General features: G+C 53.2%; 1 protein-coding gene across 2 annotated transcripts in view; it reads left to right on the top strand.

Annotated features, from left to right (window-relative positions):
• The window catches only part of IGF2BP2 (insulin like growth factor 2 mRNA binding protein 2), a 23,171-nt gene that overhangs the window by 379 nt on the left and 5,214 nt on the right, over positions 1-17,578 (top strand). For both annotated transcript variants that reach the window (XM_041486907.1, XM_041486906.1), the window contains exons 2-9: positions 155-215; positions 10,163-10,211; positions 10,507-10,558; positions 11,075-11,138; positions 12,484-12,756; positions 16,363-16,497; positions 16,644-16,766; positions 17,430-17,565. In XM_041486907.1, coding sequence (XP_041342841.1) covers positions 155-215; positions 10,163-10,211; positions 10,507-10,558; positions 11,075-11,138; positions 12,484-12,756; positions 16,363-16,497; positions 16,644-16,766; positions 17,430-17,565 — 893 coding nt within the window. The remainder of the gene's footprint in view (positions 1-154; positions 216-10,162; positions 10,212-10,506; positions 10,559-11,074; positions 11,139-12,483; positions 12,757-16,362; positions 16,498-16,643; positions 16,767-17,429; positions 17,566-17,578) is intronic.

Raw genomic sequence — 17,578 nt, 5'->3', positions numbered from 1 at the left:
GGGGGTGCGGGGGGCGCGGGGACAGCCCGGGAGGGCCGGGGGCTTGGGATGCGGTGGGATCCGATGGGATGGGATGGGGCGGGACGGGATTTTCCGGGGGGATGCCGCTGTGCCCCATCCCGGGGGGATGCTGAGCGCCCCGCTGTCTCCGCAGGGAAAGTGGAGCTGCACGGCAAAGTGATGGAAGTGGATTATTCCGTGCCCAAAAAGCTCAGGTAACCCCGCGCCGTCACCCCCAGACTCCCCTCGATGCCCGTGTCCATTCCGGCGGGACGGGGGGCGCGCCGGGCGCTCCGGGAGCTGGGATGCGGGGGACGGGGGGGGCGGGGGAGCCCCGTCGGTTTTACTTTCGCTCCGGAGCGCAGCGCGGCGGGGGAAGGAGCTGCCGGCCCACGGCCGCGTTCCCACGGGTGGGCACCCCCGCCATGCCCCCTCACCCCACGCTCCCCACCGCTCCCGGGGAAAACAGCCTCTTATTTAGCAGGAAAACACGAGAAAACCCCTTTCCTCCCACTTTCCGCGCCGCGGACGGAGGTTTTCCCGGCAGCGCAGCCACCCGCACCCTTAAGCTTATTATTTTTAGTCGGCAATTAATCAGTTTTCCCTCTCCAAACACCTCATCCCCCCTTTATCCAGCCGGAGAACCCCCAAACCCGAAGCGTTTTCTATTTAATGCATCGCGGCGAGCGCGCCCTCTCACTTCCATCAGGTGCCCGAGGCCGGGCTGATGGGCGCCCGCGTTCCGCAGGGAAAACAAACCCCGGGACCGTGTGGCGTAGCCTCATCCCGAGGTTTATTCCCCCCCGTCATGTCTCGGGATAAAAGGGAACAAAAAAAACCCCCATCGGCTGCTCCGGGCGGGTAATTTGGCGCCGCTCGGCGCGGAGGCTTGGCCTGGGCTGGGAGGTGGGGTACGGATTTGGCCCGGGATTGCTGCTGGGGTATTAATTTGGAAATGACGGGGGGGTTGGAAATGCTGTTGTGTAATTGAGGCTTACGGGGGGGGAATGGCTCGTGCCCGGCATCACGTGTGCCGGAGTGGGATTTCGTCTTCGGCAGGGATCGCACGTTCCCTACCTTCAGAAAAGCCTCCAAACGAGCCCCCCAGAAATCCCCAGGTGTGGCATTTCTGAGCTGAACCCCTGCAGCAGCCTCAGGTTGGGCTGGCGGTGACTTTGGAAGAGGGATGGAGCCAGAAATCGGGAGTTTGGGGCGATAGTACGGAGCCAGGGCTCGACCTTTACCATGTAGCCGGGGATGTAAACAAGGAATTCATCTTTAAATCATCCGTCGGAGCTGGGGTGCTCCTGTTTTTCCTCCCAAGTTTTAAAATGAGTAAAAAAGCCATTTAACCGGCCCAGAAATAAATACTGATTTATTTTACATTGCTCTGTGTTCAGCTGGCTCCAAGTTTTCTATTCCCAAGTTTCTTCCGATTATTGAGATCTAATTTAAGCCGGTGTCTTTTTATGCCCGGCTCAAAAAAATCTGCCCTGTTAATTTATATTAATATCTCCAGTTTGGGGGGGCTGTGCCTTGACTCGGTAGATTATAGATTTTATTTTTGTAATGTGACTTTTGGCAGGGGACGGAGCCTCACGTGGTCGTGTTTATTCCCCCCCTCCCTCTTTAAATTTGTAGAAAATCCAATTTTTATGGTGGTGGTTGAGTCCTGGAGAGACGCTGGGATTTCAGGGAGTGAAATGGTAAAAATCCCCCCGTTGCTGAAATGAATTTGGGGTTATTGGCTTGGAGAACCCGAGCTGGGTTGGCTCTCATCCCTCGGCATTCCTGCGTCACGGGGATGTGAGGAGGTGCCGATGCTTCCCTCCGTGCCCGACTTCACCTGGAATGCTTAATTTTTACATTTTTTACATTTACATTAAAAATTTTTACATAGCTCTAATACAGAGCTATGCCATCAATAGATTTGTATACATATAAATACATTTGGATAAGGAGCTGGCTGGAAAACCCCTGGGACATCTGGCCACGGGAAGTTGGGAAGGGAATTCCTCGAGGGGTGCTGCTGGCAGAGGGGTTGTTTCTGTTTCTCCGAAGGCAGGAATTAAATGTGACAGTGGTGGGAAGGAGCCTGAATCCTGCCCAGCCCATCGATTCACCTCCCACGGGTTTGAAATCAGCCCTTCTGCTGCCATCCCAATGGTCTGGGCTTAGGAAGTATCCAACAGCCTCACAATTTTTTGTTTTCCCTTGTATGTGTTGGATTGTGCCTTGGGGAATTAAAGAAAAAGAAATCACTTTATATTTTAATCAACACTTATAATTTTTAAATTCTTTAAAAATTTATTTCAAACTCAGCAGGAGTAGGGAATACTTTTTTTATTTGCTCGGAGCAATCCCACTCCAAGAGTATTTTGCTTTTGGAGCGTGGCTGTAGGGGAACCAGCAGCATCTTCCCCCTTAAAGATTGGTTGTGTATTCTTCCTAAAATCTTTAAAAATCATGTTAATGGAAAAGAAAGATAGAAAAGAAAAAACATACAAAGTTATATAAAGAAAGAGCATTTTAGAAAAATAAAAATGTGAAAAAAAGGGAAGTAAAACTCAGCTAACCCGGGGCAGACTTGTATACAAGAATTGTATTAATATGAGGAATTTAAAAAAGTAGCAGAGCTCCAGTTGTTGTCCCCAAACCAGTCAAATTTGGGGGGTTTTGGTTGTGAAGGTGCCTTTTAATTTCTGCTTGTGCCGTAATTGTCAGAAATGAGAAAGGAAAGCATGAGGGAGATGTGAAGAGCAGTGAGGGGAGCCTGGAAATCACTGTAAAATTAAATGGTTATGTACAAATACCTCATTGTGTCTAAAACTCGGGTGGTTTTGTCCCAGATCAGGGTGGCTGGAAGGGGAGAGGTGCCGGTGCCTGCCCGAGTGGCTTTGCTGGGGGTGATTTTATGGCACTTTCTCCTGTTTCAGAAAGAATTACCCTTAAATAATTCTCTTTTGAGCATCAATTCAATTCTCATTTCTGCGTGGTTTTGCTTTATTGGTTATTTTACTTATTTCCCCGTGTTTTTCAACCCAGAAATTTTGGTGATGTTAAATCTTGGGATGAACATCCAGGCCCTTTGTTCTTCCTCCGGACACCCCATCTTTGATTTCCTTATCAATAATTGCTCGTCGTTAGTGAGCTGCTTAATTAGCAGAGAGGAATTCCCGTTGCTTCGGCAGGAAAAGCCCTGGGAACCTCCCCACGTGTGTCTGGAAATGCTCACAGGGAGCAGAAAATTGAATTTGGGGCGCTAGGAGTGGGGCTGCTCTCAGACCTGGTCCTGTATCCTTAAATAGATACATTTAAAAACTTTTAATGTGTTACATGTTGATACAAATGAATAATGTGTGCTGGTGTGTTTAAAGTATTTGTTATCTTTTATGTAGATATAAATAAAAGATATTACATGTATAAAGACACTATATAAAAGGTACTTATGTATATATTTTATAAGTATAAAAATATACTTCTGATACATGTTTTTTCTATGAGATATATGGACTAGATGAGCACTAGAGTTCAAACCTAAACTATTCCATGATTCTATATTTATGTGTGTGTATATAAAACATTTATATAAAGATATTAAATTGCATAAAATACACAAAATATTCCTATGTAGTACATAAAGTTTTATAAGACATATTTATGTACAAAAAGTGAATTTTTATATATATATTTATATATAGACATACGTAGGAAGTTGCCAGGGCAATGTTGGTCACATCCAGGATGGGAAACCCCCCTCCTGCTGCCCACTGGATGTGTGCCCAGTTTCCCATAGGTCTGGGATGCTGTTCACAATGGAGCTGGCCAGGAGAATCCCCTTGGAACTGATCCTTTCCCAGACTCCAGTGCTGGCTCTGGACAGGGGTGGCGCCAGTGCATTTTATTTTATTTTATTTTATTTTATTTTATTTTATTTTATTTTATTTTAATTTGCAGGTGTGGGTGAACTGGGAGTTGGTGGTGTTTGAGTTTTGGTTTTCTTTAGATTCTTTTCCATGTGGGTCTTTGTTTCCATTAATATTTTATCCTTTCTTTCCCCTGTTTTCTTCCCCCATTTCCTTTCCCTGGTTTCTTTTTCCGCCCTTCTTTTTCCTCCCATTTTCCCCCCTTTTGTTCCCACCTCTTTCTTTCCTCCTTCTTTCCCCCCATTAATTTCTTCCTGTTTCTTCCTCCCCTCTTCTTTCCGCCAGCTTTCTTTTCTCCCTCTTCTTTTCCCCCTTCTTTTTTCCTTCTTCTTTGCCTTTCTTTTCCCCTTCTTCTTTTCCACCTTCTTTCCCCCTTCATTCCCCCACCTTCTTTTCCCCTTTCTTTTTCCTGTTTTTTCTTCCCCCCTTTACTTTTTCTCTCTTCTTTTCCCCTTTCCTTCTTCCCCCTCTTCTCCCCCTCTTCTTTCTCCCTTCTTCTTTTCCCCTTCTTCTTTCCTCCCTCTTCTTTTCCCCTTTCATTTCCCCCTTTTTTCCCCTCTCTCCCTTTCTCCTCTCTCCTTTTCCAGTCTTCTTTTCCCCCTTCTTTTTCCCTCCCTTCCCCCTTTTCCCCACCTTCCTTTCCTCTTTCTTTTCCCCTTATCTTTATCCCCTTTCCTTCTTTTCCTTCTTCTTTTCCCCTTCATTCCCTCTTTTCACCCCATCTTCTCTTTCCCTCTTTCTTTCTTTCCCCCCACTTTTTTCTTCCCCCCCTTTCTTTCTCCCTCTTATTTTCCCCTTTCCTTTCTCCCATCTTCTTTTCTCCCTCACCTTTCCCCTCTCTCCTTTTCCCCTCTTCTTTTCCCCCTTCTTTTCCCCTCCCTTTCCCCTTTTCCCCCACCTTCCTTTCCTCCTTCTTTCCCCCTTATCTTTTAACTTCCTTCCTTCCTTCCTTCCTTCCTTCCTTCCTTCCTTCCTTCCTTCCTTCCTTCCCTTTTTTCTTTCCCCCTTTCTTTCTACCCCTCACCCCTCCCATTTATCTATTTTCCCGTCATTTTTACCCCCTCTCCTTTTTTTTCCCCCTCCTTTTTTGTACCTTCTCCTTTCCCCCTTCCTCCTCCCCACCCTCTTTTGTTTCCCCCTTAATCTGCGGGGCCGGTGACAGATGGGCCGCGCTTCCCTCCATCCCATTGTTGATCCATCCTCGGGCCCGGAGCTCCGCTGCTGCCCGGCCCTTTTCCAGCCAGGGATTTTAATTCCTTAAGAGCAAAGCCCCCGGGCCGGGAGGGGAACTGGAGCAGCCGCAGCCTCCACGCTCCTGGCAACTGGTGGAAACTGGGGCAGCTCTCTGAATGCTCACGGAGCTGCTGCTCCGCAGGATCCGCTGCTGGGTGGGCTTGGGCGACAGCAAAACTCCTCCAGCACAGCCCCAGTAAACCCAGAAAACAGATGGAATAACGGGCAGTCACAAATCCAGCAGCCACTTCCTTCCCTGCCCGCTCAGGGGGCTGTGGCTGGATCAGGCTCCGAGCTGCTGGGGCTGGAAAATTCGCCTGGGACAGAGTTTGGTCCCTGTCCGATGGTGGGAGTAATTTTTTTGGAGATGTTTTCTTGCCTGGGACAAACATCTCATAAAGCAGGCAGAGCCCCCACTGGGTTTTCAGCGTGTTTTCCCTTTGCTTTTTTTCCCCCCAGTTCTCTTGAAAATTGATTTTTATGGAAAACAGGAGGTGGCAGAGCGTGTTTTCTCTGCCCTCAGCATTGATCCAAGGTGGAAGGTGATAAAATCCCTTTAAGCTTTATTATAGTAAGATATTACAGAGCATGAGTAGGAAAAAAATCTGTGTTTTTTAGAACAGAGACTGCTGAAACCATCCCTCATATTCCACTGTATTAATTATATACCATTATATATTGTTTTTCTATATTATTGTATGATATTACTATATAGCATTATATCACAATACTATTTTATTATTGGATTGTTTTGTTGAAGTTTTATTATTATATTATAGAGCTTATATTGAAGCCAGCTTGTTTCTAGTTCCCAAATTCTTGTGGGGGACAAAATCCCTCTGGAGCTTCACCTTGACTAAGGGATGGGTGGGTGATCCATGGGGCCAGCAGGGAAAATCCAGGAAGGGCTCGTGGATGTTGGGCAGGGAGTTGGTGGCTCATTCTCATTTCACAACTTTGTGAAATTTTTATGCTTGTCCTTCTGTGTCCCAGGATTTTGAGGGGGTTGTTACCCACTGTTTCCCTGGAAGCCATGCTGGAAAAGCGGGGGATTGTGCCAAAACCCCCTCAATCCTCCTGATTCTGGGGAATAAAGCCCCAGTTTTAAGGCTTTCCGTTGTACTGCATGATTTCAGTGAGTGCAGGTAGCAGGTGCCTGGCAGTGGTGATGCTGGCAGGACGTGGATGGCTGGGGGTTTTCCATCCCCTTTCCCTGCAGGATTGTGTTGGTTCCCCATGATTCTGCTCTGATGGATGCATGAGAGGACGCACAGCTCCATCCTGGATTGTTTCATGAGCCCACTTCACCTCCTCACTCCCTGCTGGATCCTCCCTGTGCTGCCGGCAGCTCCGGCCCCCAAACCCTGCTCCGGGGTGGAGGAGCTGCTTCCTCCTCGAGCTGCTGGTGAGCAGGACTAGTTTGGGATCAGTTTAGAAGGGAAAGAAGCAGCTGAGCCTGGTTTCTTCAGCCCTTGAAGCTGCTGAGGCAGCGAGGTGGGTGTGTGGAGGTAGGGAAGAGCCAGAGGGATGCAGCTCTCCAGGTTATCTGAGGGCACTCACTACAGCAGGGCCAGCTGCATCACACAGCTGAGTGTTTTTCCCCCATCTGCTTATTAGGATTTATTTCATTCCTTAAATTCCCACCGGTCTGCTACGAAACAGGGTGGGTGAAACGTGGCCATGATGAGCTCCTGTGCTGGTGTTCTGTGTGTGCCCTGGAGTCAATCCCTGGGGTTTGGGAAAATGAAACTAAAAGAAAAACAAAAATCAAAATAAAGGGGGTTTCTGCCATGAAGTTTTCCTGGCAGTGGTGTTGGGAATGGATGAATTATTCCCATGCCCCTGGGGATAACTCATCCATCTGTCATGGCTCCAGATGTACATCCTTGGCTCCATCACTGATGGCTGTGTGTGGTCCAGCACTGCTTCAGCCAGGTGTGGAATTACAAGAGCCATAAGCACACCCAGTAGGAGTAATGGAGTATTTAACATAAGTAACCTTATCTTAAATGCTGAGTGGTGATGTTGAGCTGCTGGGAGTCCTGCCCATGGGAGCTGGGTGCCCTTTGGGTGTCTTTAGATGCTCTGCACTGGTTTGGATGGATGTTGGAAGTGGGAATATGCTGTTGTGTCCCGTTGGGAAGTGGGGTTATGTGGCGCCTGCTGTGATCTTTCTGTTTGGGTGTTTTGGGAGGTGGGCCAGGAGGGTGAGGGAGCACCTGGGGAGACCAGGGCTGCTCTGGCATCTCCCTTGGCAGAGGAGTAGGGAAATGATGGCTCTGGAGCAATTAAATTCAAGGCAGGGCTTTTCCAGGAGTGGCAAAGGGACCGTGTCCAGCTGCTGTGCTGGTTTCTCTTGGATGTGCCCCTTCCAAGTGCCCTGTGTCCCCTGGGCTTTGGTGACAGGTGGGCTGAGCCAAATGAACCCAAAAGGAGAGGGGCTCCTCTGTGGTCCAGCCTGGGGCATCCCAGGCGTCCCACACTGGGAGAGGAGGGTGGCTGTGGTGCTGCTTTGGCCTGGAGCTGAGCAGTGGCACCTTGGGATGAAGGTGCCCCCCGGGGTTTGGCTCTGGGAAGTGGTGGGGGTGCCTGGCCAGCGTGTCCAGCTCTCTCCCGTGGTTTGGGACTGGCTGGGATTTGTTCAGGCTCTCTGGCCTGGCACCCATCAGCTCAGGAGTGAGATGTGTCTCGTGGAGCAGGCAGGAGCAGTCTCCTGGGAGCTGAGTATCCAGGCAGGACCTGGGCATCTTAAAATAGACCCTCTGGGAAATGCTGGTGGGTTTTAACCATGAAACATATCCCATTTTCTGGAGTGGTCCCCGTGGGATGTTTGTACTGGGAACAGCGTTGGCCACGGACAGGTGACAGTGGCAGGAGAAGGGTTCAGGCTCTGTTCAGGTGAGCAGAGCAGGATTATCATTGCCAGGGTCTCCCTTGGGCCAGGTCCTCCTTCCTGCCTCCTTCCTGGCCTGGGTGGGCATGGCTGGGGCTGGGATAGGACAAATCCTGCTCCTCCCCTCGCAGGGATTCTGGGGTTCCCAGCTGTGAACGCCCTGGTGGCAGCTGGGGACAGGAGCCTTTTCCTGAGCACACCTGCTCACTGGATGCCAGCACAGGGTTTGTTGTCCCACTGACCGTGGCTGAGCAGCCCCAGGAGGCACCTGGCTCCCTGGTGGTTTCACCTGCTTGTCCATGGTCCTGCTCAGGGTGAGCTGTGGGGTTTGTCCTGCCCTGACAGCCCACATCTCAGAAAACATCCTTTTCCCTGCCTTTTCCTTGCTTGCCCCGGTGTCTGGCCCCAGACTACCCAAGGAACTCTTTATCTGCCAAAATTGTTGTCAGGGGCTCAGGGTTTGTCTGTGCCATGAGTTGTGAGAGCAGGGACCAGAGTTGGAAGGTCTTGTTTCTCAATGGTTGAAGATTCCTGGTGGGATCAGGTTATTGGTGTCTTCTTCCATCTCCTCCTGCCTCCTTGTCCTGCAGGATTTGGCCCAAATTCCCTGGGCATTGGTGGCCATCAGCTGCAGCTGCCTCTGTGTCCCCATGGAGCTCTCAGGCTGGTGGGACCTGTCCTTCCAAGCATCCTCCTTGAACTCATCCCAGGGAAAAGGCAAACTTCCCAAAACCAGCTTGCAGCAGCTGCTCAGCTCCTGGAACCTGGCTCTGTGTGCAGGGGGGTGGCTTGGTCAGGAGGGCCTTCCCTGGTGTTGGGAGGGGTGGTCCAGCTGTGCTCTGCTCAGGGCCCTGCAGCTGGACCTGCTGAGAACATTGGGCAGAGCTGACTGACTCCAGGCAGGATTGGGAATGCTGATCTGGCTGGTATTGGAATAAATAATGTGAGACTCCATTTTCTTTATGGTGGAAAAAGGCCATTCTTAATTCACATAGCGTGTTTTTATACAGTTTTACAGACTTTGTGTGTGACTCCAGTTGGTCAGTAGTTTTCTTGCCAATTACTTTATTGGTTAGTAACAAGTTGTTACCCTGTATTGATAGGTAGTTTTCATTTTTCTGTCTAACAGTCTAAAAACAGTTTATACAGGTGTTAGTTGTGTTTCACCTAAATAGATTGTTATGCTAATGAACTGCTCTCACTAGGACTGTTTCACATGGGAACTTGCAAAGGGCTGGCCTGGCAAGGAGAGCAGGCTTGGCTTTATGAAGCCTTTCTTTATGATTTTCCTACCTTCCAGCAGCAGGGTGGCTCGTGGCTCATGGCTCGGCTGGATCCTCCATGGATTGGGCTGTGTCACAACTTGTCACTGCCCAAGCACATCTCACAGCCAGCTGGGGAGATGTCTGGGGGCTCTTAGCCCTGGGAAGCCTTGGCAGGGCTTCCTGTGCAGCCACAGCCAGGTGGGGAACGAAGCCATGGCCAGCTTGGGAATGCAACCACAGTTTGGGAATGCAACCATAGCAAGGCTGGGAATGAAACCATGTCTGGTTGGGAATGGAGCAACAACCAGGCTGGGAGTGAGCCATGTTGTCATGTGAGTTTGGAAGTGCCACTGGACAAGGCTGGGAGTGTTGGCCATCTCCAGGCTCGGGCTTACAAGGATATTTATTTGGGTTTCCCTAAGGAAAGCAGCCCCACGTTGCTGGGAAGTGGTGAGCCTCAGCTGGATGTACTTTTGGAGAGTTCCCCTCAAGGTTTGGCAGCCTGGCCCTGGCAGGCTGGGGTCCTGTTCCCGGCCCAGAGCAGCGTGGGCAGGGCTGTCTGTGCATCCCTGTGCGGTCATGACTCTGCAGAGGCTCCTTTCAGGAGGTTTCCTTGGAAACCTGACAGCCAGCATGAGGAGGGAGCATTCCAGAGAGAGCTTCACCCAGTGGTGACCAGGGCACAGCCAGGAGAAATGGCTTTCCCTGGGGATGAGCTGCCCTGGCTCGGTGTGGAGAAGCGGGATGCTTTGGGAAGCTGCCAACAGCTGCTGTCTGATTCCCAGAGGCTTTTCCCTCTGCTGTGAGGTGCCTGCAGACCCTCACCCAGGGCTTTGTCTTTGCAGGAGCAGGAAGATCCAGATCCGAAACATCCCTCCCCACCTACAGTGGGAGGTAAGAAGTGGCTGATCCCAAAAACTTCCCGTTCATCTCCTTCTCCAGCAGCACGAGCACGTGGTCTGCACGTGGGCCACCCTTTAACTTCCCAGTAATGCAGGAGGGAGCCTGAGCTGGGCTCCAGCTCCTGCCTGCTTTTGGGCAGCAGGGCTGTGGGCCGGCTGTGGGTGCTGGGTCAGCTTTGGGACGATGGGATGCAGGTGGGTGGTGCTGCAGGGTGTTTGTGGGTGGAGTGGGCCCCTGCCCTGCCTGCTTGGGGCCTCACCTGCCCGGTTTGCTGCTCTGTCCCCAGGTGCTGGATGGCCTCTTAGCTCAGTATGGCACTGTGGAGAATGTAGAGCAAGGTAAGATGGTCCAGCGTGGTCCTCATCCCTGCAAAATTCCCAGTGCTGCTCCCCAGCTCCACCCAGGCTGCAGGAAGCCCACTGGGCTGGAACCTAGTTGGATAACCAGACTGGCAGCACTGGTCTGAAATGGGTTTTGGACAGAAATCCTGCTGGTGGAGGTGGGGCCCCCTTTCCGGTGATGGGATGATATGAGCCGTCCATCCACCATTCCCAGGAGTGCTCCTGGTCCCTGAAAAATTGAAAAAACTATTATCCCTGCAAGCAAAAATGAGCTGAGCGTAGCTTGGGACCCACTGGTGGGTCGGGGATGTCCAGCCTTGCATTCTGCTTGGATCCAGCCTCGGATCCAGCCCAGTCCTTGTGCTGGGGGAAAACACAGGGTGCCCAGGTGTGCCACGAGACAGGCATCTCCCCCCCCCATCCCAGCTGTATCCCCTGCCCTGGGGCATGCTGAGAGCAGCAGTGACACCTCTGCCATCCCTGCTCCAACTCTGCCTCTCTTGCTCCCCGCAGTGAACACAGACACAGAAACTGCCGTTGTCAACGTGACCTACGCCACGAAGGAAGAGGCAAAAGTGTGAGTGGGGTTTGTTTTGGTTTGCCCTTGATTTCACACCACACCAGCTTTCCCAGGGGATCCCAGGTATCTTCCAGGCTTCTCCAAGCTGTCCCACCACTGGGCTGTCCTCTGCCTTCTCCCCTGGCACGGGAGATGGGGTAGTACAGATTAGGGGTTATTTCAGAAGTGGAAGCATGGTTCCAAACAAAACGTTTTGTTCCAGTCTTGTAGAGGCCTCAGCCCTGTGCTGGAGACCGGCCAGTGAGTAGTGAGCTTATTATTATTAGTGGCCAGGGTGTTTTTTGTATGGTCAAGAGCAGATCCCAGGCCCCAAAGAGCTTTTGTGAGTCCATTTGCTGATGGATGTTCTACCAGCTTCCCATCTGAGTTAACCCATCATGGTGTTGGGTAAGTGAGGACAGAGATGGGGACAGTGATCTGCTGGTCCAGGAGGGCAGAGGAGAATCCTTCTGGTGCCTCCAGCCTCAGCTGGATGTGCTGTGGACCACAGATAAACATGGCGTGAGTGTCTTAGAATCATGGAGTCCCCTGAGCTGAAAATGATCACTGAGTCCAAATCCTGGTCTTGCACAGGACAGCCCCAAAAATCCCACCGTGGTCTTGGGAGGTGTGGCAATAAAGGTAAAGAGTTTCCCCAACACAGCAGTGCTCAGTGCTTTGAGATAAGAGGCTTTTTTGGACTTAGGAAAAGGATGGTGAAACTGCAGAAGCCCTCAGAGGATGTGGAATTCAGGCCTGGCAAGGAGCTGCTTGTGATCTGTCAGCAGCAGCAGTGGGATGTGGTAGGAGCAGGGAAAGCTGAAGCCAGGCAGGGTCATGGCAGATGCCAGCGTGGCCAAATATCACAGCTGAGGAGGGGCTTGGGGGATGAGGAGTCCAGGTGCTGCCTCCCAGCCTCATCCAGCCAGGAAGGGAGTTGGGGTTCCCAGCAGAGGGGGCACCACGTGCTGCATCCTTCTCCCTGGTGGCTCGGAGCCGCTCTGCCACCTTTGCCATGTCCAGAGAGCCTGTGAGACCATTCCCATGCTGCGTGGTAGCTCCAAGCAAGGACTGCCCAGGTGAAGGGCAGGTCCCTGGGCTGCAATCCCTCCTCTGCTGGGGGGAAAAGTCATGTGCCAGCTTTGGCATGGCCCACGTGGAAGGGGATGACGTCCCACCGGGCTATGGGGCTTGCTCCTCATGGGAAAAGTGTGGGGCTCTGGCTTCCCATGGCCACCTTCTCCAGAGCAGGGAGGGAGGGAGATGCGAGGTGGGAACCATGTTCTGTGTGTGGTGAGAGTGCTGGAGGGGAACCCGTCCCCGGGGAGCCCCTCACCACCCCCTGCATCTCCCCACCTTGCAGAGCAATAGAGAAGCTGAGCGACCACCAGTTTGAGAACTATTCCTTCAAGATTTCCTACATCCCGGATGAAGAGGTGAGCTCCCCTCCGCCCCCCCAGCGATCCCGCCGCGGGGGCCACTCTTCCAGGGAGCGGGGCTCCTCCCCGGGGGGCTCCTCGCAGCCCAAACAGCTCGATTTCCCACTGCGGATGCTGGTGCCCACGCAGTTTGTTGGTGCGATCATAGGAAAGGAGGGCTTGACCATAAAGAACCTTACTAAGCAAACCCAGTCCAAGTAAGTACTTCCGATGGTTTTGTTTCCTTCCCTAGGGTGCTGTAGGTCCCAGCTGGGGTTCTCCCTGCGCTGGGGGGCTTTGGAGTGCCAGCCACTGCTGGTTTCTTGGGGTGCAGCCTTCAGGGGGTGGTGGCAGAGCTCAGGTGCTAAACCATTCCTGCTGGCCAGGGTGGTCTGGGTGCGGCAAGAGGGGGATGTGCGCTGGAAAAGGCCTGGAATGAGTTCCTAAAGCCTCATGGGAACAGCTGGGGATGAGGCTTCAGGGAGAAATGGCAAGCCTGGGGATAAAATCCTAAAGGTGAATCCTCAGTGCAGTGGTCTTTGTTCTTGGGATTTGCCCATCCTGCAGCATCCCATATGGGCTAGAGCTGTTGAGGGGAAAGGGACGCTGTGGGAGCACTGCCACAAGAAGGATGGGCTTTTGTAACTGTTTGAAGCCCTTTTTAGCTATTAATGTGTTTATTTTTGAACTAAAAAAGGAAAAAAACCCAAAAAGCGGGGTTGTCTTGCCAAAGTTTTCCATGTTTCTCTTGTTGCTATTCTCCTGATCTCACCGCTCATTCTCTGCATGGTTTTCCTGCATGGTTTGTTCCTGCCCAGGTGTGTTTGTGTTTAACCCCAAGCTGTCTTCTCCTGTGCTCATCATCCTGAACCTGGTGATCCCATGGCACGTAGGACTCCTGTCCCAGAGCATCCTAGTTCTCAGAGGAGTTTTTAGAGGCAAATCTTTGGTAGTAGTGTGGCTGGAGGTAGAGAGATGAGCCAAACCCTGGCCTGGGTTGGCAGGAAGAGGTTTGTACGGAAAGGGGGCAGAGGAGGAGTAGGGAGAGGAGCTCTTGGAGCCTGGCTCGCCCCAGGGCGTGGCCACCTGGTAGCTGTGAGCAGATCCTGGTTGGCTGCAAGCCCTTCTCCAGGTGAGTCCTGGTGGGATGAGCAGCAGGTGTAGCTGTGTCCTCACCACCCAAGAACGGAATTTGCCCTTTCCAAACCCTGAGCCTAGCAAGGAAGGTGGGAAGGTGCCAGTTTCTCCAGACCAAGAAACCAAAGGCTGTTGCTTGGAGCAGTTTCTGCCACTGAATTGTCCCTCCCTGTGGGGTGGCTCCGTGTGCCTGCCCCGAAGAGCCGGCGCCGTGGAGGAAGGTCCTGCTCAGTGCTCTGCCCTCTCCTGCCCTGCCTGCAGTGAGACACTACCTCTGCTCAGGCTTGGGTGAAGGGAACCCTCAGGAATCCATCCCAGGCAGTCACAGGAGCCCCTGTCCTTCACTTTGGGTGTCAGCCCACACTCTGTCCCTGCCCAGGCCACCCTCATCCGCCGGTGATGATCCGAGGGTGGCATCCTTTTGCCTGGCCCCTGCTCCTCCCCAGAGCGATGTTGGCTTCTGGATTCCTCTGGTCATGTTGGATATCACCCCTGGTTCCACACACAGAGATCCCAAAGATGTTTCTGAGCCCCAGGAGGAAAAACTGTCCCCAGGCTGAACCATCTTTTTCCATGAAGAAACGCAGACCAAGAGCCCACCCCAGCAGGTGACCTTCCACAGCCCTTGGAACTCCATGAGGAGTGGATCATGGCTACCCAGCAGCCATGGGACCGGGATAACCCTGCAGGCACACACTACTGTCCACCTGGAGAGGGCTGTCCCTCATGGCAGCCACCCCCTGAAGCATTCCCAGCCCATCCTAAGGTCTCTTGGAAGCTTTTCCTGCTGCACCATTGGCAAACCCTGTCTCCCCCAGCCCTGGTCATCCCTCCCTGCAGCACCTGGTGATGGGGTGAAGGTACTGAAAGTCCCCTTCTCCATCCTCCTGTTGGAAGGAGCAGTTCAGCAGTGGCACTGGGATGTGCTGGGAGCTGCAGAGCTCTCCCTTCTCCAGCTCTCTGGGGTGGGACGTGCCTGAAAGCAGTGGCCTCTTCCTGGCATCCCTTCTTCTCTCTGGCAAGTGAGCCCACACATCCAGACGTGGGATGGGTTGGTCAGCCAGGAACCTGGCTTGTTCCCCTTTCCAAGGCTTGTGCAAGGTCCTCATCACCTCGGTGCCTCCATTCAGCACTTCATGGCACCTGGTCCCTCTCTGGCACCAAGGCTCAGCCGTGTTCTCCTCTCCACCAGCCTCAGCTGCTTGTGGGTCCAAGGAGCTGCGTGGCTCCCATCTGTGGGGTTTGTTGGGATTCCTCATCAATTCCCCCTACCTTGGGAGCATCAACGTGGTCTGTCATCACCTCATGTGGCCATTGTGATGTGTTCACCCTGTCCCCAGTGAAGGGGTGGCAGCAAGTGTCCCTGTACGTGCTGGGATTGGACCCTCCAGGCCAGCCTGAGGGAGCTCCATGGCTTGGAGCACCAACTGAAGCCACGGGAGATCTGGAGAGATGGAGCCTGGAAAGGGAATCACACTGTCTTCCCTCCCTATTCAGTGCTCGGATGGAACCACTCTGGGGTCCCTTTGGAGCAGGGTTGGCCCTGCCCTTCTCTCAGGGAAAGCTTTCCCAGCTGCTCCCCTTCCACCATCTGTGTTCCAAAGTGCTGGCTCTTCAAGAGTTGACCTGTGCAAACCCAGCTGGACCCCGCAGCATCCCAGCGTGGCACTGTGTGGTGACTCTGCCCCGCAGCCCTTGGCCTGGCATGTGCAGCAGCGCCCTGGATGATCCTGTCAGGACAGGACCTGGGAGACGTGGCCGGAGGGGACCCGCCGTGTCGGAGCTGAGCCCTGGCAGCATTCCAGAGGGACTGAGCTGCCATTTCCACATCTGCTCGGAAGATCTGGCCCTGGCTGCAGCAGTGACAGGGACACCAAGGTGGTGGCCGATGGCAGGATGGCCGCACGGCATCACCCTCCGGTGGGAAGAGCGCGTGGATCGCGCGGAGAAGACAGAAAGGCTCTTCCCCCTGTTGTCCAAGGCGCGTGGTTGAGGTGCGGGAGTCTCCTACCCTGCTTTCCTCTCTCCCTCTCTCTCAGGGCTTTGCCAGGTACGGTTGAGCGTGAGGAGCGAGCTGGAGGCCGTGCCTCCTCCCGCCATGAGCTGAGGGAGGACCAGAGGAGTAGAGCACGGTCCCTGCCGCTGCGCACGGGAGCCTTCTGGTCTCCCCTGGAAGGGCGTGAGTACCAGCGCTGTTGTTGCCGGGTGCCTCCGTGTCGTGACAGACGCTGCCCACGGGTAAGTGCTCTCTGTCCCGAAGGACGTGGTCGCTGGACAGCCTCGGGTGTTGTGCGGAGAGAGGCGGAGGTCGGCAGGGCCTCCAATCCGGTCTCCTGCTCCAAGCGGGACTGGCGTCAGAGAGGATAGACCAGGTTGCTCAGGGCTTTGTCCAGTTGAGGATTTGTTCTGCCCCCTCTATGCACTGGTTGATGTTGTGACACCCCTCAGCTTCCAGGACCTCGGGTCCTACAGGCGAACGCGGTCCAAATCCGATCCAAACCGCCCGAAACCAAACGCTGCCTGGGCTTGCGTGAGCCAGGTGATGGTAGATGCAGCTGAGACCCAGGTTCACCCCAAAGCTTGAGCAAGTGTTGAAATGAGTTCTTCTCAGCTCCTGTGCTCTCAAAAATCTCTGTGTGACCCCAGGCCCATCTGAGGGCTCCTCTCTGCTGGTTGTTTCGCCGCAGGGTTGACATCCATCGCAAGGAGAACGCCGGCGCTGCCGAGAAGCCCATCACCATCCACGCCACGCCAGAGGGGTGCTCGGAAGCGTGCCGCATGATCCTGGATATCATGCAGAAGGAGGCTGATGAAACGAAATCGTGAGTGCTCCTGGCTCAGCCAAAGCGTGGTGGGCCGTGGTGGCGGTGGTCCTTCTCCTTCCCAACATATCCTTACTGCTTGTGGCTGGAAATTTCTGTGTTGTCTAGCTGGACCTTTAGATTTGATTTTTTTAAATCCATTTTAGAGCAGAAGAGATTCCCTTGAAAATCCTGGCACACAACAGCCTGGTGGGGAGGTTGATTGGCAAGGAGGGCCGCAACCTCAAGAAGATTGAGCAGGACACGGGCACAAAGATCACCATCTCCCCGTAAGTTCCTGTGACAGACCAAGGGGCATGGCTTCCTACGGTCAGACAGCAGGGTTAGATGGGATATTGGGAAGGAGTTGTTCCCTGTCAGGGTGATAGATTGCCCAGAGCAGCTGTGGCTGCCCCATCCCTGGGAGTGTTGCAGTAGATTGCCCAGAGCAGCTGTGACTGCCCCATCCCTGGGAGTGTTGCAGGCCAGGTTGGACAGGGCTTGGAGCAACCTGGGATAGTGGGAGGTGTCCCTGCCCATGGCAGGGGGTGGGACTGGGTGCGCTTTCACGTCCCTTCCAACCCAAACCGTTCCATGATTCCATGGTTTAATGATTCATTTAAGTCGTGTGCTTTCACATCCCTTCCAACCCAAACCGTTCCATGATTCCATGGTTTAATGATTCATTTAAGTCCTGGTGGACACCAGGCCATCCCATTCTGTCCAACATGGTACAAGCAGTGCTGGAGTTAAAAAACAGAGCAGCTGTGTCCTCCCATGCGCATTCTCTATCCTGGGTGGATGTTCCTCATCCCGGGTGTCGGACAGGTCGAGGGCACCTGGCTCTCACACTGTCTCAGGGGGAGCCCTCAGTTGTGGTTTGAGTTTTCCTGGAGCTTTTCTTGGCTTGAAGAAGGAGTGTAACCGTGTCTCTGGATTTCCCCGTGGGGCAGTTTGCAGGATCTGACCATCTACAACCCCGAGCGCACCATCACGGTGAAGGGCAGCACGGAGGCCTGCTCCAGCGCCGAGGTGGAGATCATGAAGAAGCTGCGCGAGGCCTACGAGAGCGACGTGGTGGCCGTCAACGTAAGCTCAGCCC

The sequence above is a fragment of the Pyrgilauda ruficollis genome, unplaced genomic scaffold, assembly GCF_017590135.1.
Source record: "Pyrgilauda ruficollis isolate IOZ18807 unplaced genomic scaffold, ASM1759013v1 scaffold79, whole genome shotgun sequence".
Classification (NCBI taxonomy): Eukaryota; Metazoa; Chordata; class Aves; order Passeriformes; family Passeridae; genus Pyrgilauda; species Pyrgilauda ruficollis.
This window is presented reverse-complemented; position numbering and strand designations above follow the sequence as displayed.